We start from the raw sequence: 25,513 nt of genomic DNA, 5'->3' as shown, positions 1-25,513 counted from the left end.
TACCTGAATGTTTATTTTGTTGTGTATTTCATTTTCAATTCCACTGTCAATTGTGTTTTCACTGAAATGTCTATTTTACATGCTATTGTACCGACTTTTTCACTGCCTGTTGCTCTATTTCATTGTCTGCTTCATTGTCTATTGCATTTCCTACTTCAGTATTCGGCTGATTTTGATCCCCTATCAATGTGACCTGGATTTAAAAGCAGGCAGCAAAGGACAATTTGTTTTAACTCACCACATCATCCAAATGACAGCTAGACATTTCCCGCCTACAGGATTCAAAATATTTCACTGGCAGAAGTATATTGATTCTTATAAGCTCAGTGAAAACAGCCATGAAAATACCACAACACTCTGTAAATGGTATGAATATTCAGCATAATTGTTTATCTATAAAAGTGCAGCGCCCAAGGCTTCTGCAATATATCATGCATAAAGCTACGTGGGAATTTCATTGTCAAATCAATAAATTTTAATGTTTCACTGTTCCCACTTCCATTCCCCTTTGGAGTGTTTCTGCTCATTAAGCAAATGGGTTCTTTATTATAAAATTGCAAACTGTCCACATATTTGCACATATCTAACAACGTCTTCATCCCTTTGCATAAAAGTGCTGTAAAGTCAATTACAATTCCACTAAGGAGAAGTGAACTATGTTGTGCTAACATTATCAGACAATTACACACCTTGGGACTTTGTGGAATCTTCTCAAATTAATTCTTTTGACCTTAGAGAAGGCAAAATGTTCAATACCCATTCCTTATATTGCCACCGTGTTTATGTTTCATGTCTGCATACTTCTTTCCTTTGTATGTCAAAACAGGGAATCATCTTTGTTTCCTTCTGTATTATTTTATCTCCTCACAATCTCCTATGCCTTTTGGAATCCTGGTTCATGTTTCTTTTAAATTTAATTGGTAACAGTTTGAATTCTGCCTGTAATTGTCTTGCTCCTGGGGTGTTGGGACAGTGAGTTGCCTGACAACAGAGCTGGGCACATTTTAAAGGGAACATGAGGTGCTCATTGAGGGGCTTCACTACACAGAGTCAGTAAATGTGTGGCTAGATTCTTCAATAATGCCCTGTAAACTGTTGTGAAGGAAGTAATTATTATTATTGTTATTTATTTTGCCATCAGCAGGAAGGAGAGTGATCCACCACAATGGACAGGAAGGAATGTCCAAGTTGATTGCTTGTAATGATACCTTGAAGATTCTTAATCAACTTAACACTACAAGCAACAGACTCAGTGAAACCACAGAAGTAACACACAAGCAATCCAAACAAACTAATGAGTGATTTGCCAGAAAGCAGTTGATGATTCCTTTAAATAGTGGCACCCCATGCTATTCGTGACAACAATGCGGGAATTTCCACTTAGATTATTTAGATTTGGTGAATAGGGCACCAGGACTGTTGTAAAGAACAGTTAGGGTTTTAGGATAAGTCCAAGCCATTAATTAGCATGTTCAAATGACTCAATTTCAAGTGGATATTTAAAAGAAATTCTAATTCATCATGTTGAGAAGCAGATTTTGCCCAACAAATGGGCATTGATTACCACCGGACTTTCATTACTTTATTTCCCATTAGTTGAAAGTAAAACAAGTTTTCCCAAGTTGAAGGTGCCCCTCTATCTTAGCGAACAGAATAAAACTCTGTTCACTGCCACGCTTCCTGTCACAAAGGAGTGCATTAAATTCAGCCCACCGTTATGAAAATCTAACTCTCTAAATTTCTGATCCCTTGTCCTCGCTAACATATGATTCAGAATGAAATGTTTTAGAACATTCCTGTGAAATGCTTGGTGAGCATTTGCAACTTTGTTTTACAACTCTATTAAATTACATTTTCCAGTCAGAAGTCCTCATCCATTAGTTGAAAAACACAATGATGTTTTAGTGAAATAAAAACATAGAAGTCGGGAACTTTAGCTTTCTGCTTGTTTGAAAATACAACTTCCACCTCAGTTAAAGTGCATAATCTCAGACTTTCCCACATTATGTTCTATCTGCCAAGTTTATACCCACTCACTTGACTTGTCCATATCTCTTTGTCATCCTCATCACTTGCCTTCTCTCCTAACTTTATATCATAGAGTCATAGAATCATAGTGTCATTTGCAAACTTAGTGAATGTACATTCATTTTCCTTATCCAAGTCATTAATATTTGTTGTAATTAATTGTAGCCCCAGTACTGATCCCTGTGGCACTCCATTAGTTACAGATTACCATCCTGAAAATAACCCCCTTCTCCCAACTCTGTTTTCTATTGTTTAGTCAACTGAACACCTTTTCAAATTCCAAATATATAATGTGTTCTTGTTCCTTTCTATCAATCCAATTTGTTATTTCCTCAAAGAATTCTAATTAATTTGTCAGGCATGATTTCCCCTTCATGAAGCTGTGCTGAATCTGCTTGATTATGTTATACATTCTAAATGCTCTGCTATTACATTCATTAAAGTAGACTTTAACATTTTCCCAATCACAGATATTAAACTCACTGGCCTATCGTTACCTGCTGTTGGTTTCCTTCCCTTTTTGAATAAGGGTGTTACATAGGCAGGTTTCTAATCATCTGTCACTTTTCCAGAATCTAAAGATTCTTGGAAGATTATAGCCAGTGCATCCTCAATCTTTTCAGCTATTTCCTTTAATATCCGAGATTCAACACATCAAATTTAAGGGACCAATCGGCCTTTAGCCTCATTACTTTCCTTGGTATAGCTTCTTTCGTGATCGACTTGTGTTTCATTTCCTCCTCACCTCTTGCCCCTTCACTTTTTTGGAATATTAATGTCCTCTTCTCTGAAGATTGATATAATGTATTTTCTCAGCTCCACTGCCATTTCCTGGTTCCCCATTATTATTTCCCCAGCACCAGCCCCATAAGGGGCTTATATTCACTTAGGTTACTCTCTTCCTTTTTCTATAAAGAAGCATTTACTGTCTGTTTATAGATTACTTGCTTATTTGTCCTCAAAGCTTATTTCCTCCTCTTTATTGTTGTTTCGGCCATCTTTTATTGGCTTTTAAAACTTTCCCAATCCTCTTTACCACAAATCTTTGACACATCGTATTTTTATTCTTTCAATTTAACTTATCCTCTTCCTAAAATCTTTCTTCCTGACTGCGATATATCTTTGCTGGGAGTCATGAGCAGCAATATCTTCTTGAATGGCCTCTATTATTTATTGATCATTTGTTTTTGCTAATCTCACTTTTCAGTTCATTCTAGCGAACACTGCTCTCATTCCTATGTAATTACCCTTATTCAAGTTTAGCTCAGCCCTTTTTAACACAAGTTTTTCACCTGAAAACTGAAAGCTAAATTTTATGGGCACTGTTTCATAGGAGATCTTTTATGCTGAGATAATTCATTGAAGCTACCTTATCACACATTACTGGATTCATCATTAGATCCAAAACATGTTGCTCTAGGAAATAAAATACACTCAAATACACTCCTTTAATTCTTCCCCATGGCTACCTTACCAAATCGATTTACCCAACCTACACGAAGATCATTCTCATCAATGATCAGCGTATTGTCTTTTTAGATGCTCTCATTAACTCTTGATTTGTTCTCTCTCCCACCTTAAAGCTGTTGATGAGGCCTAAACACAGCTCCCATCAGTGCCTTCTTCCCCTTTTTTATTTCTTACCTCTACCCAGCTGGATCTATACCTTTCGATCCAAGATCATCTCTTGCTCTCGCACATATTCCACCCCATACTAACAAAGCTACCCCCTCACCCTTTCCTTCCTGTCTGTCCTCTAAAAAAGTTCCATATTCTGAATATTTTGTTTTCAGCTTTGATCTCCTTGTTATTACATCACCTTAATGCCAGTGTGATCATATCCATTAACTGCTACTTGTGCTATTAAGTCATTTATTTTGTTCCAAAATGTCAAAAAGCATTTAAATAAAACATCATTAATTTTTGACTTTTTGTCATTTTTCCCTTTGACCCTTATTTGCTTTTTTTAATGCTTGTACACTCTGCCCCTTCCTGTCCCAGTCTGTGCAGCATAGCTGTGTAAGTAGCTGCCTGCAATGCTGTTGTATCCTTTTTATTTGTAAGCCTACATTTGCCTTGTCCAGAACTCTCCCTCCCTCTAATTTGGTTAATGCTCTCTCTCCAGCCCTAGTTATTTGATTCTGCAGGACACTGGTCCCAGCACAGTTCATGTGAAGCACATCTCACCAGAACAGCTCTGTTTATATCAGTACTGGCACCAGTGCCCCATAAAATGAAACCCATTCCACCCACACTAATCTCTGAGCCATGCATTTTGCTCCTTGGCTTCATTTACCCTGTGCCAGTTTGCCAGTGGCTCAAGCAGTAATCAGAGATTGTAGGTTCTGCTTTCTAATTTAGCTCCTAACCATTCAAAGTCTTTCAGGAGAATCACCTTTCTAGTCCTCTCAATGAGATTGATGACAACATAGATGACAACAATTGAATTCCTCTCTTCCAAGTTCCCCTTTACCCTTGAGGAGATGTCCTTAGCCCTGGCACCAGGCAGGTTGTACAGCCCCTGGGACTCTCATACATGGTTGCAGAGAGCAGTATCTATCTCCGTAATTATACTGTCCCCCAGCACTACTACATTTCTGTTGCCTCTTCCACCTTGAACCATGGTGCTATGGTCAGTTTGCTCATCCTGCCTGCAGTCCCCACCCTCATTCACACAGCTTGCAAAACCTCACAACTGTTGGAAAATGTCAGGGGCCGGGCTCTTCCGTGGGTCACCATACCTGCCTCAGGTGACCACCTCCTGGAGAAAAACATCCAGGGAAGATTCCCCCTCCCTGATGTGGCACAAGGTCTGCAGCACAGACTCTAGCTCCTAAATCAGATCTGAAGTTCTCTGAGCTACAAACACTTGGGACAAATCACCACGATGTCCAGCAGCTCTCACACACTGTAGCAGCAATGCATTACCTCACCTGCCATCTCGATCATATTTTGTTTAATTTATTAAATAATTATTCTGGTATCCCAGATGTGCTTTTTACGTCAGTGTCAATATTACACCTAGCCTAAGAAAAGGACAAAGAAAAGACGAGACCATTTTTTCTCTTTATTCATTCACAGGATGAGGGTATTGCTGGCCAGGCAGCATTTATTGACTCCCTAATTGCCCACAGGGCAGTTAAGAGTCAACCACATTGCTGTGGATCTGGAGTCACATGTAGGCCAGACCAGGTAAGGATGGCAGTTTCCTTCCCTAAAGGACATTAGTGAACGAGATGGGTTTTTCCAACAATCAGCAATGGATTCATGGTGATCATTAGACTCTTAATTCCAGATATTTATTAAATTCAAATTCCACCGTCTGCTGTGGTGGGATTTGAACCCAGGTCCCCAAAACATTATCTGGGTCTCTGGATTAACAGTCCAGTGATAATACCGCTAGGCCATCACCTCCCCGAAACACAAACGAAAGGCTTTACTTTCTTCTTTAAAGTCTAGAAATACCCACCAATCCTGTCCATCAATCAACTGTTTTATTTAGGCAAAAGCAACCAAACTCTTGTCTCCTTCCATCTCTTAACTTCTTGAGATATTTGAGTGACAGTCCCATGTGCTAAGTCATTAAAGATCAAGGAGAGTACCACTCATATGGCTGATCTGATCTTGCTCAACTTCTGCCAATGTTGTACTTTCCATCCAATAAACTGAGGTTAATAGCAGAATTAGGATTGTAATAGTTTATTGAGCTAATAGTTCATCCACACATCATATGCTATGATCTTAATCAACTAATTATAATCTTTTATTGGATTTAATTTAATCTTATTATTCTTCTGCAAGTTAGCATAACTTCTATCAATATTCTTCTGAAAACCTATCAATCCAAAAGATAACACTGGTACATCCTGAGAATACATAAATTCAAATTGGTCGTAAAATTTCACATTATGTAGCACAGGAATGTGAACTTTCAGATACCTACCTAAAATTGGCTGTATTAGGATTCTCCAGAGCTAAAGCTCATACTTTCATGTATTTTGTTTCCATTTAACTATCAGTGTACAGCTTAACAGAGAGAGAAGTAAAAGTACTACATTTGAGTTAAAAAAATAACACATCCAAATCACAGCAATCTTGTTAGAAAATAGTTTAGGGTTGCATGACCAGACATTTTATTATTGAACTATACGTGAGGATGCAGAGAAAAAGCCAAATTTAAAGAGGAGCTGCAATCCTGCTGTTTGTTTGTGGGTTTTAATAAATTCCTTTCCGAAGAAGAAGGGATCAAGTAACATACTGGTTAGGACATTGTCCTTCCATCTCTGGGGCCTGGGAAGAAAGGCAGTAAGTTGAATGAACAAAATCAGAAGTTGCTGGAAAAGCTCAGCAGGTCTGGCAGCATCTGTGAAGAAAAAATCAGAGTTAACGTTTCAGGTCCGGTGACCTTTCCTCAGAACTGATGGTAGCTGGGAAAATGCTGGTTTATATGCAGAAGATAGGGAGTGGGATGGGGTAGGGAGTAAATGATAGGGAAGAGCAGTTGGACAGACAAAGGAGTTGATAACGATCTGGCTAGAGGGATGAATAGATAACACAGTGTGGAGCTGGATGAACACAGCAGGCCAGGCAGCATCAGAGCAGCAGGAAAGCTGACATTTCAGGTTGGGACACTTTTTCAGAAATAGGGGCGGATAGGTGGGAGAGAAGATGAACAGGTTGTGTCAGATCAAGGAGGTGGGGAATCCACCCCTACCACCTCACTGACCAATCCCCACCACTCCCTATCTTCACTCACTTATCACCATTCCACCTACCTTCCCCAGTCCCACCCCTCCTCTCTCTATTTATTTCAGAGCTCCCTTTCCCCTCCCCATTTCTGAAGAAGGGCCCCGACCCAAAACGTCAGCTTTCCTGCCCCTCTGATGCTGCCTGGCGTGCTGTGTTCCTCCAGCTCTACACCTTGTTATCTCAGACGCCAGCATCTGCAGTTCTTACTGTCTCTAGAGGGGTGAATAGTTGTTAATGGGGGCTGTTAGTGACTAACAATAGGTAGTATGTACTGGCAGGCTATGTGATAGCTAGATAAAAACCAAAAGAACTGCGGATGCTGTAAATCAGGAACAAAAACAAAGTTGCTGGAAAAGCTCAGCAGGTCTGGCAGCACCTGTGAAGGAGAAAACAGAGTTAACGTTTCGGGTCCGGTGACCCTTCCTCAGAACTGATGGTGGCTGGGAAAACGTCAGTTTATATGCAGAAAATAGGGAGGTGGGTGGGGTAGAGAGTAAACAATAGGATAGAGCCCAAAGAGAGAGAAAGACAGTTGGACAGACAAAGGAGTTGCTAACGATCAGGTTGGGAGGGTGAGCAGTTGTTAATGGGGACTGTTAGTGACTAACAGTTCTGAGGAAGGGTCACGGGACCTGAAACGTTAACTCTGTTTTCTCCTTCACAGATGCTGCCAGACCTGTTGAGCTTTTCCAGCAACTTTGTTTTTGTTCTGGATTTACAACAGCTGCAGTTCTTTTGGTTTTCAGTAAGTTGAATGATTTGTGTGGCCTGAGATAGTTGGGCCCTAACTGTGATGCACCCACAAGTCAGGGGTCCCATGTGTCATTGCAGTTTAGCAATCCCTATCATTGAGTGCAGATGCTTGTTGAGGACAGATGTGTCCCTAAACTGCACTGCCTTTTCTGTGACATCCATGTAGCCAGTTAGCTAGGGTGGGGAGGAGCTCGGTGGAAAGGAGCAGAAGGTTTTTCTGAACAATGAGCACCAACGGATGCTCCTGGCTTCAAGGGAATGCATGTCTGCCCAAGTACCTACTGAAAATGACACATGGGCCTTTGACCCTATGGGGTAGCATTTGGTGCGTTGACCTCCAGTCTTCCTCCACCACATGATTGGTCAATCCCTCGCCTATGTGTGGCTAATTGGCTGATCAAGCACATGATCCCAGCCATCGCACCCCTAAACAGAAGTGTTGTTCACATCCTGCCTGAGCACCGACAACCTCACCTCTACCAGAAGACTGCTCCCAACCCCCACTCCAACATCCCAACACCCCAACAACCCAACATCCCAACACCCCAACACCCCAATAGCCCCCAGACTCTACAGCTGTATTTACTGCTGCATTCACTTCACTTTCACCCCATCTTCTCACCTGGCTCTGGGGTTTGGTCTCCAGGCACCATTAGACCTCTGTTATTTCAGTCAAGTAGCCGTTCTTCAGGTGTTAACTTTTAGAATAAATCAGGAAACAAATATTTGAGCAATGGAGTTATCCATGCCACTCTGCAGGTTCTCTGTAAGGAAAGCTTGGAGGCGCTGTTTTCCAGAGATGGCAACAGGAGGCGGTCTCATCAGACTGAGATGGGGGGATGGCATACAAAGAGACCATTGCCCAGGTCAGTGACTGCGGGACTCACTGTAGAACCTGGCAACCTGGCTCCAGTACCTTTAAATATTCTCCTGTGCTCTGAAAGGGCAAGTGGCACGGTGGATTTAAAACAATGTGACACTGATCAGGGTATCAAGCTGTGTGAGTCCAGAGGAAAGTCAGACTTCGGTTCTGGTTGAAGGCCTCCACATGTGGATTGAATGTGGGACCGGTGGGGTTTAAGAAGCTGCGTACTTTCCCAAGTGGGTGGTCACATGGTTCCAGACAATGCTCCTCCTCCTGGATTACCCATCAGCCCCTTGTGGATGGAGCCGGACACGATGGCTTCTTGTAATACCCTCAGTTGCCTCTGGCAATGCCTCTGCCAACATTGGCAGGTAGCCTGTGGTATTTTTAACAGTGTGCCAATGTTTGATGTCACTCGGACCCTGGGTTGCCAGGAACCTGTACAGCTTGACCCTGCGCTGTCACACTCTGCAGGTTTATCCACAACTGCACCCAAGCCAATAGAAATACTGGCATCACCATTGAACCCCTCAATGGGTCTGCTGGAAGTGATCTGTGATTGAATTGCAGTGAACAATCTGGTTGTCGAACTGAACAATTTAGCCAATAGGAAACTTGATATGTAGCACAGACCACATGCTGGTCTTCCTCACTTCCAATGTGATCAATACGATCCTGGAGAATCACTGCTCACATCACTTCTTACTGAGATAGCCATGTGCATGGTCAATGGAGCAATGGCCCTGGAAATACAAGTCACAACCATATATCTTCCCTCAATCAATATTGAGCTTCCCACCATCACCCTCAAAACTCTGTCCAAAATCCCGGCCTTGCCTTCAGATACCCACTCCCTTATTAGCAATGGCCATTTGGCAGGTATCCTCGTCCTCCCCACCACTGTGTATTGGTATATCTAATTACTCCCACCTTTAACTGGCAACCTGCCATCCATCCTCCTCAGCATTCCCTCCACAGTTACCCCCAAGTCTCAGAACTATGGGAATAACCTCTGAACCCTATGATCCCTCCATGTGGAGGTTCCCTGCCTGGTTCTATATTCTCCCTCCATAGAGATAAGAACACAATTGAACATGGCGACCATCTATTTGCCTTTAGTTGGCATCCCTTTAGTTGGCTAATTGTGCTCACCAATAACTCTATTCAAAAAGATCCTCCTCCCATGTTAAAAGATCACCTCCACATTGCCTTCTCTTCCCTAAAATTGTTGCTGTTCCCATGCCTGTTCCATTAGATTCTGTGATCCCAAACCCTGTTTGATGCTAACTTGCTCCTCTCTTTCATTGTGACCATTCCCTCTAATGCTCAGCAACCTCAGTTCAGTAAAAACCAAAAGAACTGCGGATGCTGTAAATCAGGAACAAAAACAAAGTTGCTGGAAAAGCTCATCAGGTCTGGCAGCATCTGTGAAGGAGAAAACAGAGTTAATGTTTCAGGTCCGGTGACCCTTCCTCAGAACCTCAGTTCAATGTCCAGGACCTCACTGTTGATAGCATTGACGCTGTCCTTTAGGACCATTTCAATCCAGCTTTCTCTGTTCACGAAGCTCCTGCTCAGCTGACAACATGATGACCACATCCACTATGCTAGGGCCTTCTCTCCTCTGCACATTCCTGCATACTCACCTTCTCTCCCTGTCTGAATTGACTCCCTCTCTCCCTGCCTCAGTCAGCCTCCCTTCCTCCCTGGATTAGACAACCGTGACCTTTTGCTTTAGTCTATTGCTACCTGATCTCTAAATTTACATGTCAAGGAACAACACCCTGTCAATGTGGGGAAAAAAGTAGCATCTCCTCATGGCAAACTCCAAGTACACTACCTCACATGCTGAACACCAGTGGTGTGTGGTCATTAATGTGAAAGCACCATTTGTACTATATGTGATAGGCGTACATAATTCTGGTGAGATTTCCTTTAAACATGTATGGCACATGAATGGATGCATCAGGGCTTCTGAACACTTGCTATCAAGCTACAGAGAATTCAATCCCTTAGTTTCATTCATTTGTCTGTTGGCAGCTAATTTTTGGCTGTGAGTACAATTTCTACCCCCTGCCCACCCAGCTGCCCACTCCTGGGAGCAGCGCAGTGTTCTGCTCTGCATGCCTGTTCCATTGCTTTTTGACTGGAGGTCAGTTTGAAAAAGATAAAAAGGAAAGCTTCAACAAGAATGACATAAGCAACTTGGGATATCAAATGAAAAGTAGGTGTAATAAAATACAACAAACATTTTTTTTAATCAAAGAAACAATTTTCTGCTCTGGAGAAAGGATTCGACACCAGTATTTGATTTAGTGGTTGATTGGTCATGAAACCCACTCAAACCATTTCTAAGAGAAGAATATAGAAAACACACACTCAGAAGGGCCAGGCTCATAGCTTCATGGTGAGGTTGGCCCTAGACTTCTCTACCTTAAGGCTGCATCTCCCTCTTCCTCACTATTGCAATAGATTTCTCTGTCATCAGTCCTGAGATCGAACAGAGAATCGATGAGTATTAGAGACACAATTAGAGACCAAGAAGAGACAAAATCTAATGAATAAGACATTCAGTAAAATCACCGTTGCCTGGGGAACCATTTGTCTTAAACACTTCAGTAGTCCGTGTTTATAAATTCCTTCACAATATCTTGTCTTATCATCATCCAACCTCCTCAATATGATAAACATTAGCCGTAGTTTTATCACCTGTACTGTTACAACAGACCGCTTAACATGTACTATTTTAAGTAAAACTCACTTTGTCAGAAATTTAAATAAATCCAGGCTATAGGGTAAATCTATCATCAAAAGAGAGAGACAGATGGTAAAAAGAGCTTTCATACTGAACTGCCTTCTTAGATGCTTCCTTGAAATGTAAGTTATGTATATAAGGCACAAATCTGATCAGACTTTGAGAGTTGTAGTTTATATATAATTAAAAAAAGATGAAAAATGCAATGTTTAGAGGAAGATCTTGAAGCCTTGTAGTCAGTAAAATGAACTGCAGCATGTTTATGAATTCATCCTATCTGTAGTGATGCCTGTTTTCAGGGTTTGTGGAATTGGGTTTAATCAGTAGCATATTTGTAATTAAATTAAGATAAAATGATAGTAACAGAATTTTTATATTAATACATTGAATATGATATGCAAGATTGTAATAGCACACACAGTGGTAAGGCATCTTACATTAGCAGTAGAAAATTTTTTTTATGTTACTGCAAAATGGAAATTATTGGATGGATGTTGGCATGTTCCAGACACTCTGTCCAGTAATTAAGTACATTGGTTTGAATTGAACCGAACGTAAAGCAGGGTATAAAAGGCAGCCTACTAGCCAAGATCCCCTTAGTATTAACATGCAAGATAAACTTTTATCCCTTCATTTTTCAAGACGTTGAAGCAAGTTCGACTTTAATGATATGCAGAAAATATTTATAACTTCCTTTGTGCCTGAGCTCGCTTAATCTTTCACAAAACACAAACACCAAAGTAGTCTTAACACAAGTTCTTATTTTACTGGCAGCACTGTGGTTTTTGAATGAAAGGTAAAACTTCCTGTATGGCAAATGTTGAAGGATTTTACTCTTATTTCTAGGACTCTGCATAAACTATTTGCTCCCAGATAGGGGTACAATGGTTAACAGCTCCTTTGAGGGGCATAATTGCTGAAGTGACAATAAGGAAGATAAAATGGTGCGATAGGGAGAGGGGGATGGGGGTGGGGGTGGGGTGGGGTGGGGGAGGAGGAATTTGGATTTGGAAGAACACATGGCAACAGGCCAGATCTGACAAAGAGGTTAGGGAGTAATTTCCTGACCTCAGCCTTCCCAAGGAACATCATGTCAGAGGTGTGTGTGTATGTGTGTACGTCAGTGCCCGATGTGTAAGCAAATACAAGTGGGTAAAGTGTATGAACATGTGTCAGTGTGAGAAGCTGTATGCTTGGGGTAGAGTTTATGGGGGAATGGAGAACTTGCTAATCTCCCCCGCCAGCTGAAAGGGTCATTGGCAGTGCACCCAGCTGCCTTGCCATGGATAAACACTGGGGATAGACTGTAATCACTTACCAGTGAGATTTGGGTGACCAGGAGTCCCTGAAAATGAGGTGACATTGATTCTGGAGCTCAGGAAAGTCCAGAGATTTTGGACAGACCTGTCTGGTGAACCCCAACGAGAAAGGGAAGGAGGTAGGGGTATGGGGCACAATGTTCTACAGACTGTAGGGTGGCTTAAAGTTATGATCCTGGGGGTGTGATTGTCCCTGATGGGAATAGTGGGCACCCCCTTCCCCAACTCTGTCTCCCCAACAAGGGGGACCCTCCCCTTCATGCCCAGCAACAGGAGTGAAAACTGCCTTTTCCCCAGTCAGATAAAAAATAAGTGCAGTCAGTCATTCAGGTAAGGGCTTCAATGAACTGAAAGGTAGGCAAGCTGCCCAATGCCTTGCCCACCCTGGGTTTTGGGAGAAAGGTTCGGGGCAGGGGGAGGTCACAGGAAGGCAGTGGGATGACCACTCACTTTATTTCCATACCCCTCCCCTCACCTTCAAATATGTTCATGGAGATGGTAGCGCACATGTGTGTGAGTGCGTGTGTGTGCATGTGTGTGCATGTGTGAGTGTGTGTATGTGTGTACATGTGTGTGCGCGTGTGTGTGCATGTGTGTGTGGCTGTAAACCCATTAGTCAATATAATAGTATAGAAAGAAATTATAGACAATCATCATGCAAAGAACAGTCACTAAACCATCAACATAACCTCAACATCAGAACGTTTCTGATCTTTTAAATTTAACTTGACATGGCTATGAGAAGCATTGGCAAGCATTTATTATCCATCTCTTGTTCCCTGAATAAAGGCTCGAGCCCTCAATCCTGTTGCAGATCATTTGCAAACACAGTCACCAAAAAGACAGCAACAGCTCAAGGTTCATCTCCACTTGTGATAGGCTAACGGTTAACCTTAACACTATCAGATGGAAGTGGACTTGACCTTGCAACTGTTGCTAGCATTCTGAAGAAAAATTAAATAGATCGACATTTCGATGGTGGAACGATGTTTTTAGATTTTGAATGGTGTGATTTGTTGCATACATTCAGAGTCATGGAGTCATACAGCACAGAAACGGACCCTTCGGTCCAACCTGTCCGTGCCGAACATAATTCCAAACTAAACGGGATCCACCTGTCTGCTCCTGACCCATATCCCTCCAAACCTTTCCTATTCATGTACTTATCTAAGAGTCTTTTAAACATTGTAACTGTACCCGCATCCACCACTTCCTCAGGAAGTTGATTCCACATGAGAACCACCCTGACAATTGACACTGGAACTCACTACCTTTAAGGTTGGTAGAGGCAGAAAATCTGATTTTTTGTCCAACATCAGTGCAAGTCATTGGTGGCATCTTTACCCAATATTCTCAGTAGGAGTTAATGTGCTCTGGACATCATGGGGGCCATAAATGCATATTGAAGAGTTGTGGCCTGAACATGCACAGTGAGTGGAACCATTCTGAGCAGGAGAGGAAATTCACGTAAAATTCCACTGAACATTGTTTCAATGCAGTCATTAAGCCATGTATTTTCAACATATTAGAATGAAATACAAAACAACTTTATGTGAAGTTAAGTAATGCAGTGGAGGAAAAATAACCCTAACTGAATTCAAGCTAATGCTGGAAAGAATATAATGTAAAATGCAATAATTTACACACTACTCCCTTAATAATTAAAATACTCAATAGAAGTGCAGAGGGATCTACACGCATGATAAGCAAAGCAATTAACTATCTAGCAATTCAGTTTGACTGCATATATTTTATGTCCTGTCTTAGGTACTCAACAGTTTAGTTTCAGTGAGTCCAGTTTAAAGTAGTGAAACTTAAGGTGAAACAGAAAATAAAATCTGTAGAGAATCTAAGGATCAGTTTTCAAATGCATACAACGTGTAAGATTTGGAGTTATAAAAGAAAATGAAGAGCACATCGCTTTAAAAATATATAGCGAAAGCTGATGATATCAACAAAAAGTGGCTTGGAGGAATTACAAAACAAAATGATGTGAGGAACCTAGAATAACATAATGTAATTAGTGAAGCATTCAGTTTAATGATTATTTCCTTTGATGCTCACTTAGATCGCTCCCACTGTTGGTTTCATGAAATCCATCAAACACCAGCACTGTTTTCCTGCTGATATTATTGTTTAAGCACTACTAATTTGATAAATCCAGCAAAAACATGCAAAAGAATGTCTGCGTTTTGTTTTTCCCTCCAACATTTTTCTCTCATCTCATGTTGTTGATTTATGTTGGAATCTCTTTCCCCATCGATCAATCATACTCCAGTACCGTGAGCAATCAATCACTTTTCATGTGGACCAGCCTGGCCTCTGAATGCACCGAGTTTATTCTTACATGAGACATCTCGAAACAGTCCGTTTTGGTTCTCACCCAATCTCCACCCATTGTCCAGCCAGGGTAACTGGATAGAACTCATTATGAAATAAGGATCTTCTTTCATCGCATACCTGGAGTACTGAGTCAATTGTAATTGACCAACTTCCTGACGTAAATTAGCAAATTCAGCAAAGTGAGGTTTCCAGCTGGGGCATTCTCCAATTATGCAATCTGTAGAACTAATTGCTGCAGATGCCTATCTAGGCCAAGTCACTGAATTTATTTAAGACAGAGATAGATTGAGTCTTGATTGGTAAAGGGATCAAGGGGCTATGGGGAGGGAGGCACGAGAATGGGGTTGAGTTACATATCAGCCATGAATGAAAGGTGCAGCAGACATGATGGGCCAAAAGATCTAATTCTGGTCTTCTCCTTTGTACTCTTATGATCTGATGCAGTGACTCACAGCCAGACATCAAGATTGAAAAACTTTATTAATGTTGCTTGAAATATCGCAGTTTCAATGTGGGCTAAGTATTTAGGCCTGTTTCAATGTAGGGGTGTGAGAGAGGCTTCTGATCTGATATTATCAGCTTACCATCATTGTCAAAGTTACAATTACCTACCTGTTTTTTTTATCCCATTAGTTTCTATCTATCTATCACACTCGTCCCCGCCATCACCTCTCCCTTTCCTCACACTCATATTCCACTTTGCCCAAGGCTTAGAACCAGATGAAGCACCTTTTCTTTTAGAAAATGCCTTCCACAGACTGACTTCCTGTTAACAACCTGCATTCCTTTAAATTTCACAGTTATAATACTCTGGTCCCTCAGCCAGTTGACTCTATCTGTCCTAGGGGTAGCGAATAATTGCAAGAGTGAGCTGACTCCTGAAAAGTTGAATTTTATTGACATATTCCATTTAGCTGAGATTTTTGAGTTAGACCTCTGTATGAAAATCAGTCCCAATATCTGCCTTAAATGAAATCCATAAATAACATGTCAATCTTCTGCAAGAAACAACAAAGGGTTGTCAGCTGTTATGTCAGGAAGTTACAGCGATGATAGCTGTTAAACTCTTTTGGAAACAGAACAAAATTACTGAAAAGAAGGTTTGCAGCTCCAGAAGGGACCCTTACTATGCTTGAAATTGTTTGGTAAAGATTTCCCTGTGATTTTGGATCTTCTTACATGAGCAATTAATTATTCAAGCACAACTATAGCAACAGTGTTGTTCAATAAATCATTCTTCATCTTTCACTTGTGACATGAAGAAAGAAGAAAACAAATGGAAACAAGATCACCTAACGTACTATTCTTTTTGGAAATGCTATTTATGATATTATTTTGAAAATAATCACACTTTGTTGAAGCTTTTTGTCTTGTACTCATCAGGACTATTTTCAAGAAATACCAATTCAAGGGGAATGTTGCATGAGAGGAGAGTGCTGATTGGTTGTCAAGTGGACTTTGGCTGGTAGAGGCATTGGCATCGAGAATGCACCCATTAATGTTGATTGACAGTTAACAGCCAGGATTCGTTTAAATTCTAAACAAGCAAGGTTCATTCTGATTGGTCAGGGCATTGCCATGAGAATGAACCAGCAAATGACTACCATTATTTTGTTTGGTTGAAACAGGTGAAATGAGTGTGCATTTCTATCTGCAAAGAACATAGCCCTGTGTACTGTTACATGTCACTTCCAGCACTGGCAAATCCGTCAAAACTAATATGGATTCTTCACAATGAAACATAACACTAAATAATGAGCTTTCCTTTGGGCTATTATGCAATGCCAGAGGTATGATCCCTGTTCTTACAAAGAGAGATAGTTTACTTACTTTTTCCTTTCTCCTAAGAGACATTGGTGGGATCGACCTGGAGAAGTTCCTGATCCCTGACTCTGGCCAGAGAGTAAACTGTCTGTCTCAAAGTGAAAGGTTGCCTCATGCGTTGCTTTTTGGTTCAGATTTTCTAAGAATTCACTGTCATTCCAGACTCCAACAGTCCCGTCCATAGCCTGGTATTTTATCTCAATGGAGACACAGGTCTACATAAAAATAAAGACAGAGAAAGGTTATTTATTAAATGCAGTGTCTATTAAATACAGTACAGGCAAAGGCTTGCAACTTTCTCCCTTCAATCATTAATTTATGTATAAGCAAACAACAACAAAAGCTTCTATTTATATGACACATTTAACATAATGAAACAGTGTAAGGAGCTTCACAGGAACATTATAAAACAAAGTATAACTCTGAGTCACATCAGGTGATATTGGGTCAGGTGACCAAAGGCTTGGTCAATGACTAGTTTTAAAGGAAATGTTAAAGGTGAAAAGTGAGGTGGAGGGGCAGAGAGGTGTAGGGAAGTTACTCCAGGGCTTGAGGCCTTGACAATTGAAAACATGGTCATCCCTGGTGGAACAATAAAAACTGGGGCAAACAACAGACCAGAATTAAAGGAATGCAGATATCTTGGAGGGCTGTTGGGCTGGAGGAAATTACAGAGATAGAAAGGGGTAAGGCCATGAAGAGATTTGAAAATAATAAATTATTTTTTAAAATTAAAACAGTGCTTGGCCGGGTACTAATGAAGGTCAATGAGCGCAGAAAGGTAAATAGGAGTTGCTGTTTTTAAGATACGAGCAACAGAGGTTGGATGACCCTAATTTTCTAAAGAGTACAGAACGTGGGAGAGTAGCTGAGAATTTGTTGAAATAGTCAAGTCTGGAGGTAATGAAAGCATGAATGAGAAATTCTACAGCTGATTTACTGAGACAGGGTAAGGTTGGATAATGTTACCAGGTTGGGAATAAGTGATGACATGATTGTGAGGTCAGATGTTCATCTCGGGATCAAATATTACATCAGAGTTGTGAACAGACTGTTTGGACTTGAGGTTGTCGCTGGGAAAAGTGATGGAGTCAATAATTATGGAACGGAGATTTGAGCAGGAGCTGAAAACAATGAGTTCAGTCTTTCCAATATTTACTCAGAGAAAAGCTGTGTTCATGCAGTACAGGGTGTCAGATAAACAAGCTGAAAGTTCAGCAGTAGTGCAGCACTGAGAGATGCCGTGGGGGGATAGAAATCGGTGTCATTGATGTATGTGAAAACTACAGCATTATCTCCTAATGATTTTCCTAAGGGGCAGCATGTAGATGAGAGATAGGACGAGACCAAGGATAGATTCTTGGGATCATCAGAGGTCATGGTGGAGTGACATGAGAAGCTATCACAATGAATATTCTGGTTATGGTGACATTGATAAGAAAGGGATCAAGTGAGAGTAATGAAGGCTGGACAACAGAGGGGGTGGATTTGGGGGAGGATAGTGTGGCCAATGTTATAGGACCGAGAAGGATGAGGACAGAATGTTTACCTTTGTTACAGTGACTATCTGTGACTTTGATCAGACCATTTTCAGGGCTTTGGCAAGGGCATAAACCTAACTGGAGAGATTTAAACCTTGGGTTCAGGAAGGATAGGAGTGGATTGGAAGGCAACAAAGGCTTTTTGAAAGGAAAAGGTGGTTGGAAATGGGATGGTGGTTTGCAAGGATGATGGCATCAAGAGTTGCTTTTTGAAAATAGGGCAGGACTTAATTTCACACAGTTAGTATTTTCTAACCCTGACTTATTGTCAGTCACCAAACCAAAGATACTGTGGACTGGGTTATGTGAAGGAGTTGAGAAGCACCAGTCGCGAAAGATTATGACACTGCAAACCCATCTCTGTTAAGGAAACCCCAACCACAATATTTTTGTTCCTTGGATGTGGAGACAGGATGGAGTTAGCTGGGTTACCTCTGGAGGGAAGTTCAAGGTAGTGATGGAGGAAGGTGCATGGTAAGACTGACAAGCTAGAACACAGACCCAGTTCTGATTATTAGGGCAATGACCCACTTTTAATCCTGACTGTTAGATCCTCAAGCCTTTATTCCCCTCACATCCCATACAACCACCATAACCCCATGCCCTGTCCACATCACCTGTCCCTGGCCCCTCCATAATTTCTACTTCTTCCATTCCCTCTACATGCCCATGCCCTCTCTATGTTACAATATTTCTCAGGGCCTCTCATGCCTCCTAATCTCCTACAAACCCTTCATGGTCATCATAGCTCTCACGAACCTTCCAAGTCTTCCATTTCCCCTGTGTGATTCCTTGCTCCTTTGAAACCCCCTCAAAATCCCAGGCACTTTTAATGCTTCTTAGAAATCCTCATCAGCCATTCTCCCAGTATCCACCATGTACAGAACTAATGTACACCTGTAACCCACACTGGTAAAAGTCGCCAGAAATGGGAATGGGGTGGAACTCCCAGAAATGGGTCCTGCCCACTATTTTTTAAAGACCTCTCAACTCAGCCTAGCTTCATGAAGATTGAGGGCTGATCCTTACTCTCTAATATGGCCCTATTCCAGTGTCAGTAATTCTTCAAAAAGAAAACCCAAACTTGAATTGAATTGATTGTTAGGAAGCAGCTCTATTTAGTTTGAGTTATAACTTTATTTCAAAAGGTACAAATGCCTAAAAATATCAGCACAAAACAGTTCCATAAGATTTTATGAATACAAGACGACTTGAAAGAATTTGTCTATCTAGATTAATTTGCAAAACAGATACAGGGACTTCGGAGTTGTTATATAAGGATTATTCCCATAGATCTGTGGTTGTACCCTTTAATGGCACTAATTTTATATGTTTAATAATATTCAAATTTCGATAAATCTAATTCAGCCACAGTTTCAGGCAAAGGTCTGAGCAGTGTACTCCTGAAGATGACAGTTACTGCACTGATAAATACAAAATAATCATTGGAGAGAAGGGCAGCTAAAAATACCAATTTAAGAGCTAGTCGTTGATCTACAAATGTTGGGGAATGATGGATCCCCCACTATGCTAAAGGGAATATGGAGAGACCACAACTGTCTCACACTGTTTCTGATGGCTCGCAATTTCGCAATGTATAATAGGCTATGCCTGTGAGAGCAATCACAATTATTACAAATATTAAACCAGACACCCCCCACTTCTCTGAATCAAGGGATAGTTTGTTCCAGTGATCTTATTGCAAACTGTTAAATTTCTTCTGCTATGAGCCATAGAGTCATAGAGCTGTATACTGAGGAGACAGATCCTTCGGTCTAACTAGTCCATGCCGACCAGAAATCTTAAATTAATCTAGTCCTACTTGCCAGCATTTGGCCATATTCCTCTAAATCCTTCTTATTCATGTATCCATCCAGATGCCTTTAAATGTTGTTATTGTACCAGCCTCCACAACTTCCTCTGGCAGCTTGTTCCAGACGAGCACCACCATCTGCGAGAAAAAGTTGCCCCTTAGGTCCCTTTTAAATCTTGCCCCTTTCACCTCCAACCTATGGTCTCTAGTTTTGGACTCCCCTACCCTGGCAAAAAGACCTTGGCTATCCACTCTATCATGCTCCTTGTGATCTTATGAACCTCACCCCTCAGCCTCTGACGCTCCAGGGAAAATAGCCCCAGCCTATTCATCCTCTCCCTATGGTTCGCACGCTCCAACCTTGGCAACATCCTTGTAAATCTTTCCTGAACCCTTTCAAGTTTCACAACATCCTTCATATAGGAGGGAGGCCAGATAATCCAGAAATAATTTTGTTTACGTTTTGATTGGATCAAGAAAAGCTCTTGAAAATCCTTTATGAGAAGATCACAAATTGAAGGTAAAATTTATTAATCTGTCAGTTGGAGACTGAGTCACAATTCTGTAGTGTTGTTGCCTTGGCTTAACTATACTCCAAGCATGAATCCTTAACTGGAATTATAGGATCAATAAGTTTAACTTTAGATACAGGGGATTTTCGGCATTGCTGTTGTGATCCCGTAAAACAGTTTTGTTGTGGATAAGTATAACACTCTGTATGCTGCAAACACAAAAAGTGTACACAGTCATCGATTGTCTCAATTTGAAGATGATGTTAACTCAGTATTGTGAGTCTCTGCAATGGTCTTCATGTGACTGATTGGGTTGACACCTGACCCAGGTCTTTGAGTGTGTGGTGCAGGAGAACCATAAGGCATCAAAAGTGCCAAAATTGTTTCTTTTCTTTCCTTCTCAACAGCTCTTCCTTTTCCTCCCAGACTGCAGGATGAATGCAATGAGTCTTGATAGGAAGAAAAGTGCACTGACATTGAAGATTTCAGCTGGGATGTCATCCAGGCTTTGTTTCATATTCCTCCCCTACTCTACTGGTGTCTACCATCTCCAGACCAGGAGATGGAAATTGGAAGGTGTCGTGTTGCTTGTATGTAGCTGAGGTTAACATCCATTGATCACATTTAGCAATGGAGGCATGGAGTAAAGACAACAATCTCTCCATCAATGTCAGCAAAGTGAAGGAGGTGGTCATTAACTTCAGGAAGTGGAGCGGAGGGCACACCCCTGTCTGTATCAATGGGGCTGAGGTGGAGATGGTTGAGTTCGATTAATTGCTCCATGTACCCCTTTTATTTCTGATTGAGCTAATCGTCAGTAAATGTCAGTAAAATGGCAAACTCATCAAGCTATCTCAATTCTACATTTATCACCTTGCATAATTCCATGCTACCATTGTTCCCTTGAATTTCCTGCAGACTCCAGACACAGATTTCCTTGCTGTAAAGTAAAATACTGTGCATGCTGGAATCTGATTTAAAACAATAAAAGTTCGTGGCCTTTCCTCAGAACTGTAAAAAACATAGCGCTAGAACAGGTTTGAATCAAGCATGGAGGCAGGGAAAGGGAAGAACATCATGGAAGGTCTGTATAGTGTGAAACTCGGAGATTTTAATTGGTATTCACGGGGCAAAAAGTGGGTGGTAACAAAGTAAGTAAAGAAATAAAAGATGGTTCGAGAGAAAGTGTAAATAGCAATTTGTGAAACAATATCAACAGCTGCTGATGATCTCGGAGCCGTGGTTTTTCAATATGAAATTGTTGAAGTCAGTGTTGAAGCTGAGAGGATATAAAGTGCTGTATTGCAAGATGAGGTCAGAGTGGGAGTTCATGAAGAAGTAAAATGCAGACTCAGGGTCAATTGCAAGTCAGCTCGAGGTGTTCTGCAAAGCAATCATACAAACTGCATTTGGTTTTGCCAATGTAGAGAGCTGCATCTACATAAACAATAGAAACAACTTATTCTTAAATTCACCAGTGGGACATGAGCATCACTGGAACTGGGCCAGTATTTATTGTCCCTGAGTTGCCCTTGGGAAGGTGGTAGTGAGCTGCCTTCCTGAACCACTGCAGTCCATGTGCTGTAGGTAGACCCACAATAGGAAGAATTCCGGCATTTTGACCCAGGGACAGTGAAGGGATGGCGATATATTTCCAAGTCAGGATGGTGAGTGGCTTAGAGCGAAACTTGCAGGTGATAGTGTTCCCATGTTTCTGTTGCCCTTGTTCTTTTAGATGGAATTGGTTGTGAGTTTGGAAGATGCTGTCTGAGAATCTTTGGTAGATTTCCGCAGTGCATCTTGTGGATAGTATACACTGCTGCTACTGACTGAGGGTGGTGGAGGGAGTGGATGTATTGCATATATACAGTGCCTTTCACTTAAGACTAAACAAAAGATATTTTATAGGAGCATTAGAAAACAAAACTTGACACTAAGCTGTGTAAGATATTGGGCCGAATTTTACTAGTCCCTTGCAGGAGGAATGGGAGGTGGGAAGTTGACAGATTGAGGTAGGGTACAGGTCATCTTCTTGACCCCATGCCAGTTTGCCAACGATGGAAAATATGCCAGATGGTCTATCTGTCCAGCGTCTAATACAGTGAGTTAGGGTAGACAGGGAGCTTCCCACTTTGGACATTGTTAGGTCTACAGAGGGAGTTTGAGAGCCCAGTGGCAATACCACCTCAACCAGCACTAAACTCCGCCTGCACTCAGCAAGCATCCCATTCCCGGCCCAAGGGTCTGCTTGGATAGTGATGATTCCAGCTATTGATAAATCCTCATTCCATAGTCATAACTCTATCAGAAAAGGGACTGAATGGGCATCCATTCAACAAAGACACAGAGATACCCGAGGCTGTCCTAATGGGGTAGGTATAGACAGACCTGAAATGGAGATAGTTAAAAACAAGGAACTAGGGTTGCTAAAATGATAGAGGCCATTAGAGATATCACTGATAAAGGAAGAGAGGTGGATAAGGTCAATGGGAACCCCAAGAATGTTGATTGTGAGGGAATTCAGTGGTGGTAACATTATTAAATGTCAAGGGGCGGTGGTTTGATTGTCTCTTATCGGAGATGGTCCTTGGTTGGTACTTGTGTGGTGTGAATGTTACTTGCCACTTATTAGCTCAAGCCTGGGGATTATCCAGGTCTTGCAGCATTTGGACATGGTCTGTTTCAGCAGCAGAGGAGGAGTTGTGAATAGCACTGAACATTGTATAATCATTGGCAAACATCTCCACTTCTGACCTAACGATGGATGGAAGCTCATTAATGATGCAACTGAAGATAGTTGGGCTCAGAGCACTACCCTGAGGAACTCCTGCAGCAATGTCCTTGGACTGAGATGATTGACATTCAATAATGACAGCCATCTTCCTTTGTGTTAGGTATGACTCCAACCAGTTGGCTATTTTCTCTCCAACTCCAGATGAGCTAGGGCTCCTTGATGCCAACCTGATTCAAATGCTGTTCAAGGGCAGTCACTGTCTCTTATGGAGCTCATCCATGTTTCAGTGGTCCTGGCAGAACCTAAATTAAGCACGAGTGGCCACATTATTGCTGAGCAAGTGCTGTTTGATAGTGTGTTCATGTGTGCATTCATCACTTTACTGGTTACATGGTCACCACGAGGCCAATTTTTAATTCCATATTGTCATTGAATTCAAATTTCACCATCTGCCCTGGCAAAATTTGAAATCATGTCCCAGAATATTATCCTGGCACTCTGGATTATTAATCTACTGACAGTATCACAACGACATCTCCTCCCATTGTCCTTTCCTAAATAACAAAACCAATACAACAAGGCATAAGCAAACAAACAAACAACATCTCTGTCATAAAATTTGATTAGAATGTTAGGAATGTAAAAGAAAAGAAAATGCTCCAAATTCAGAGGACAGTAGATTGAGATGGTTGATGTCACTCTGGCAGTTTCCATGGTAAAAAATCTCAAGCATGTTTGAGGACAGATGGAGGAATCTAGATGGGATAAAAATTCTGGAGATGAGTGAAAGGACGTGGACTCCTGGTCAAAGTAGTGGCTGCAGAGGCAATGGCAACAGATGGAAATCTCCATGCTGTAGAGAGTTTGAAATTAATTGAGAAGGGGCCATAAAGTAATGCCTTTGCAACAAATATTCCACTTTTATTCTCATGATGTATGCCTGGCTCATGGCTCTTCAATCACTGATATTAATATACTGGGAATGTGCAATTTCTGTGCCATACCTTGTCACGTTGGGAGCAGAGAAATTAGTTTCTATTCCTCGACGATTTAGTTTTAATGTGCATTAATGGTTTCCTGCCATTAGTTATCTCTCTACCCGTCCATATTTGAAATAATTAGCATGGTGACCTTAGCACAGAGCAGTTATTTGAATTACTTGGTAAGTGTGGCATAAACATCGGATATATGACACTGTCAAGTGTGACATGGAACACATTTTTTCAAACATGACAAGCATGTTCTAAATATAAGTCTTATGTGGGTACATGACTATACTAATACTGACCACACCACACACTTCAATGAGAGCTGTTAAGTGAGACATTACAATAGACACCCAGTAGCATCCAAAAGCTCTAATTTAGTTTTGCTGAAGCAACACTTTATACTCTGGCAACTTTATCCTACAGCATTGGTGTTGCTATGGCAACATACTTGCTGTTAGCTTCGTTGTGAGTGCTGTATGCATTCTCAGAGGATTAAATTTGATGTGGCAGACAACTACAGAGCTAAGCATGACAGCAAATTAATATGAGATATCTATATAAGATGCTGTACTTAATTTCCCAGGAAAATTTTGAATGATATAGTTGCAAAGAAGTGATACATAATTAAATACTTTAGCTTCTGCCTAAACATCTGCGCATGGATTTCAACAATGCTGTCTGTGTGCCCATTGTTCTTTGTATATTTCAACACAAGACAATGCAAGGTTAAATTTAAGATGTAAACAATAACAGTGACCAGAAAACATAGTGTCTTGAGGAGTAACATTCTAACAAGTAACCAAAATATTGTAACGATCCTGACTATTTGTTTTTATCTCCTATATTGTATCACTTGTAAAGTCGCTTTTCACAAAATTACATATTTGATTTTTTGATGAGAATTACAAATATAATTAATCAAGGAAAATGATGGGGTCCAAATTAAGCCCAGGTGGAGTCATTTTTCTTGTTCTTAACATAGGGACTGCTGGAAGCCATTTCCAAAATGAAATCCCTCTTCCGTACCTACACCGGCTCTAAACCCCACCTCTTCCTCTGTTACATTGATGACTGTATCAGCGCCGCCTCGTGCTCCCACGAGGAGCTCGAACAGTTCATACACTTCACTAACACCTTCCACCCCAACCTTAAGTTTACCTGGACCATCTCTAACACCTCTCTCCCCTTCCTGGACCTCTCTGTCTCCATATCGGGCAACCATCTAGAAACCGATATTCATTTCAAGCCCACCGACTCCCACAGCTACCTAGAATACACCTCCTCCCAC

General features: G+C 41.2%; 1 protein-coding gene across 1 annotated transcript in view; it reads right to left on the bottom strand.

Moving 5' to 3' along the window:
* otofa (otoferlin a) overlaps positions 1-25,513 on the bottom strand; it is a 323,207-nt gene that overhangs the window by 174,106 nt on the left and 123,588 nt on the right. Inside the window, exon 5 of the mRNA XM_048597126.1 lies at positions 16,643-16,851. Within this exon, the coding sequence (XP_048453083.1) occupies positions 16,643-16,851 (209 nt within the window). The remainder of the gene's footprint in view (positions 1-16,642; positions 16,852-25,513) is intronic.

Source organism: Rhincodon typus, chromosome 5 (genome assembly GCF_021869965.1).
Source record: "Rhincodon typus isolate 14 chromosome 5, sRhiTyp1.1, whole genome shotgun sequence".
Classification (NCBI taxonomy): Eukaryota; Metazoa; Chordata; class Chondrichthyes; order Orectolobiformes; family Rhincodontidae; genus Rhincodon; species Rhincodon typus.
The sequence above is the reverse complement of the archived record's forward strand: the minus strand, read 5'-3'. Positions and strand labels throughout refer to the sequence as shown.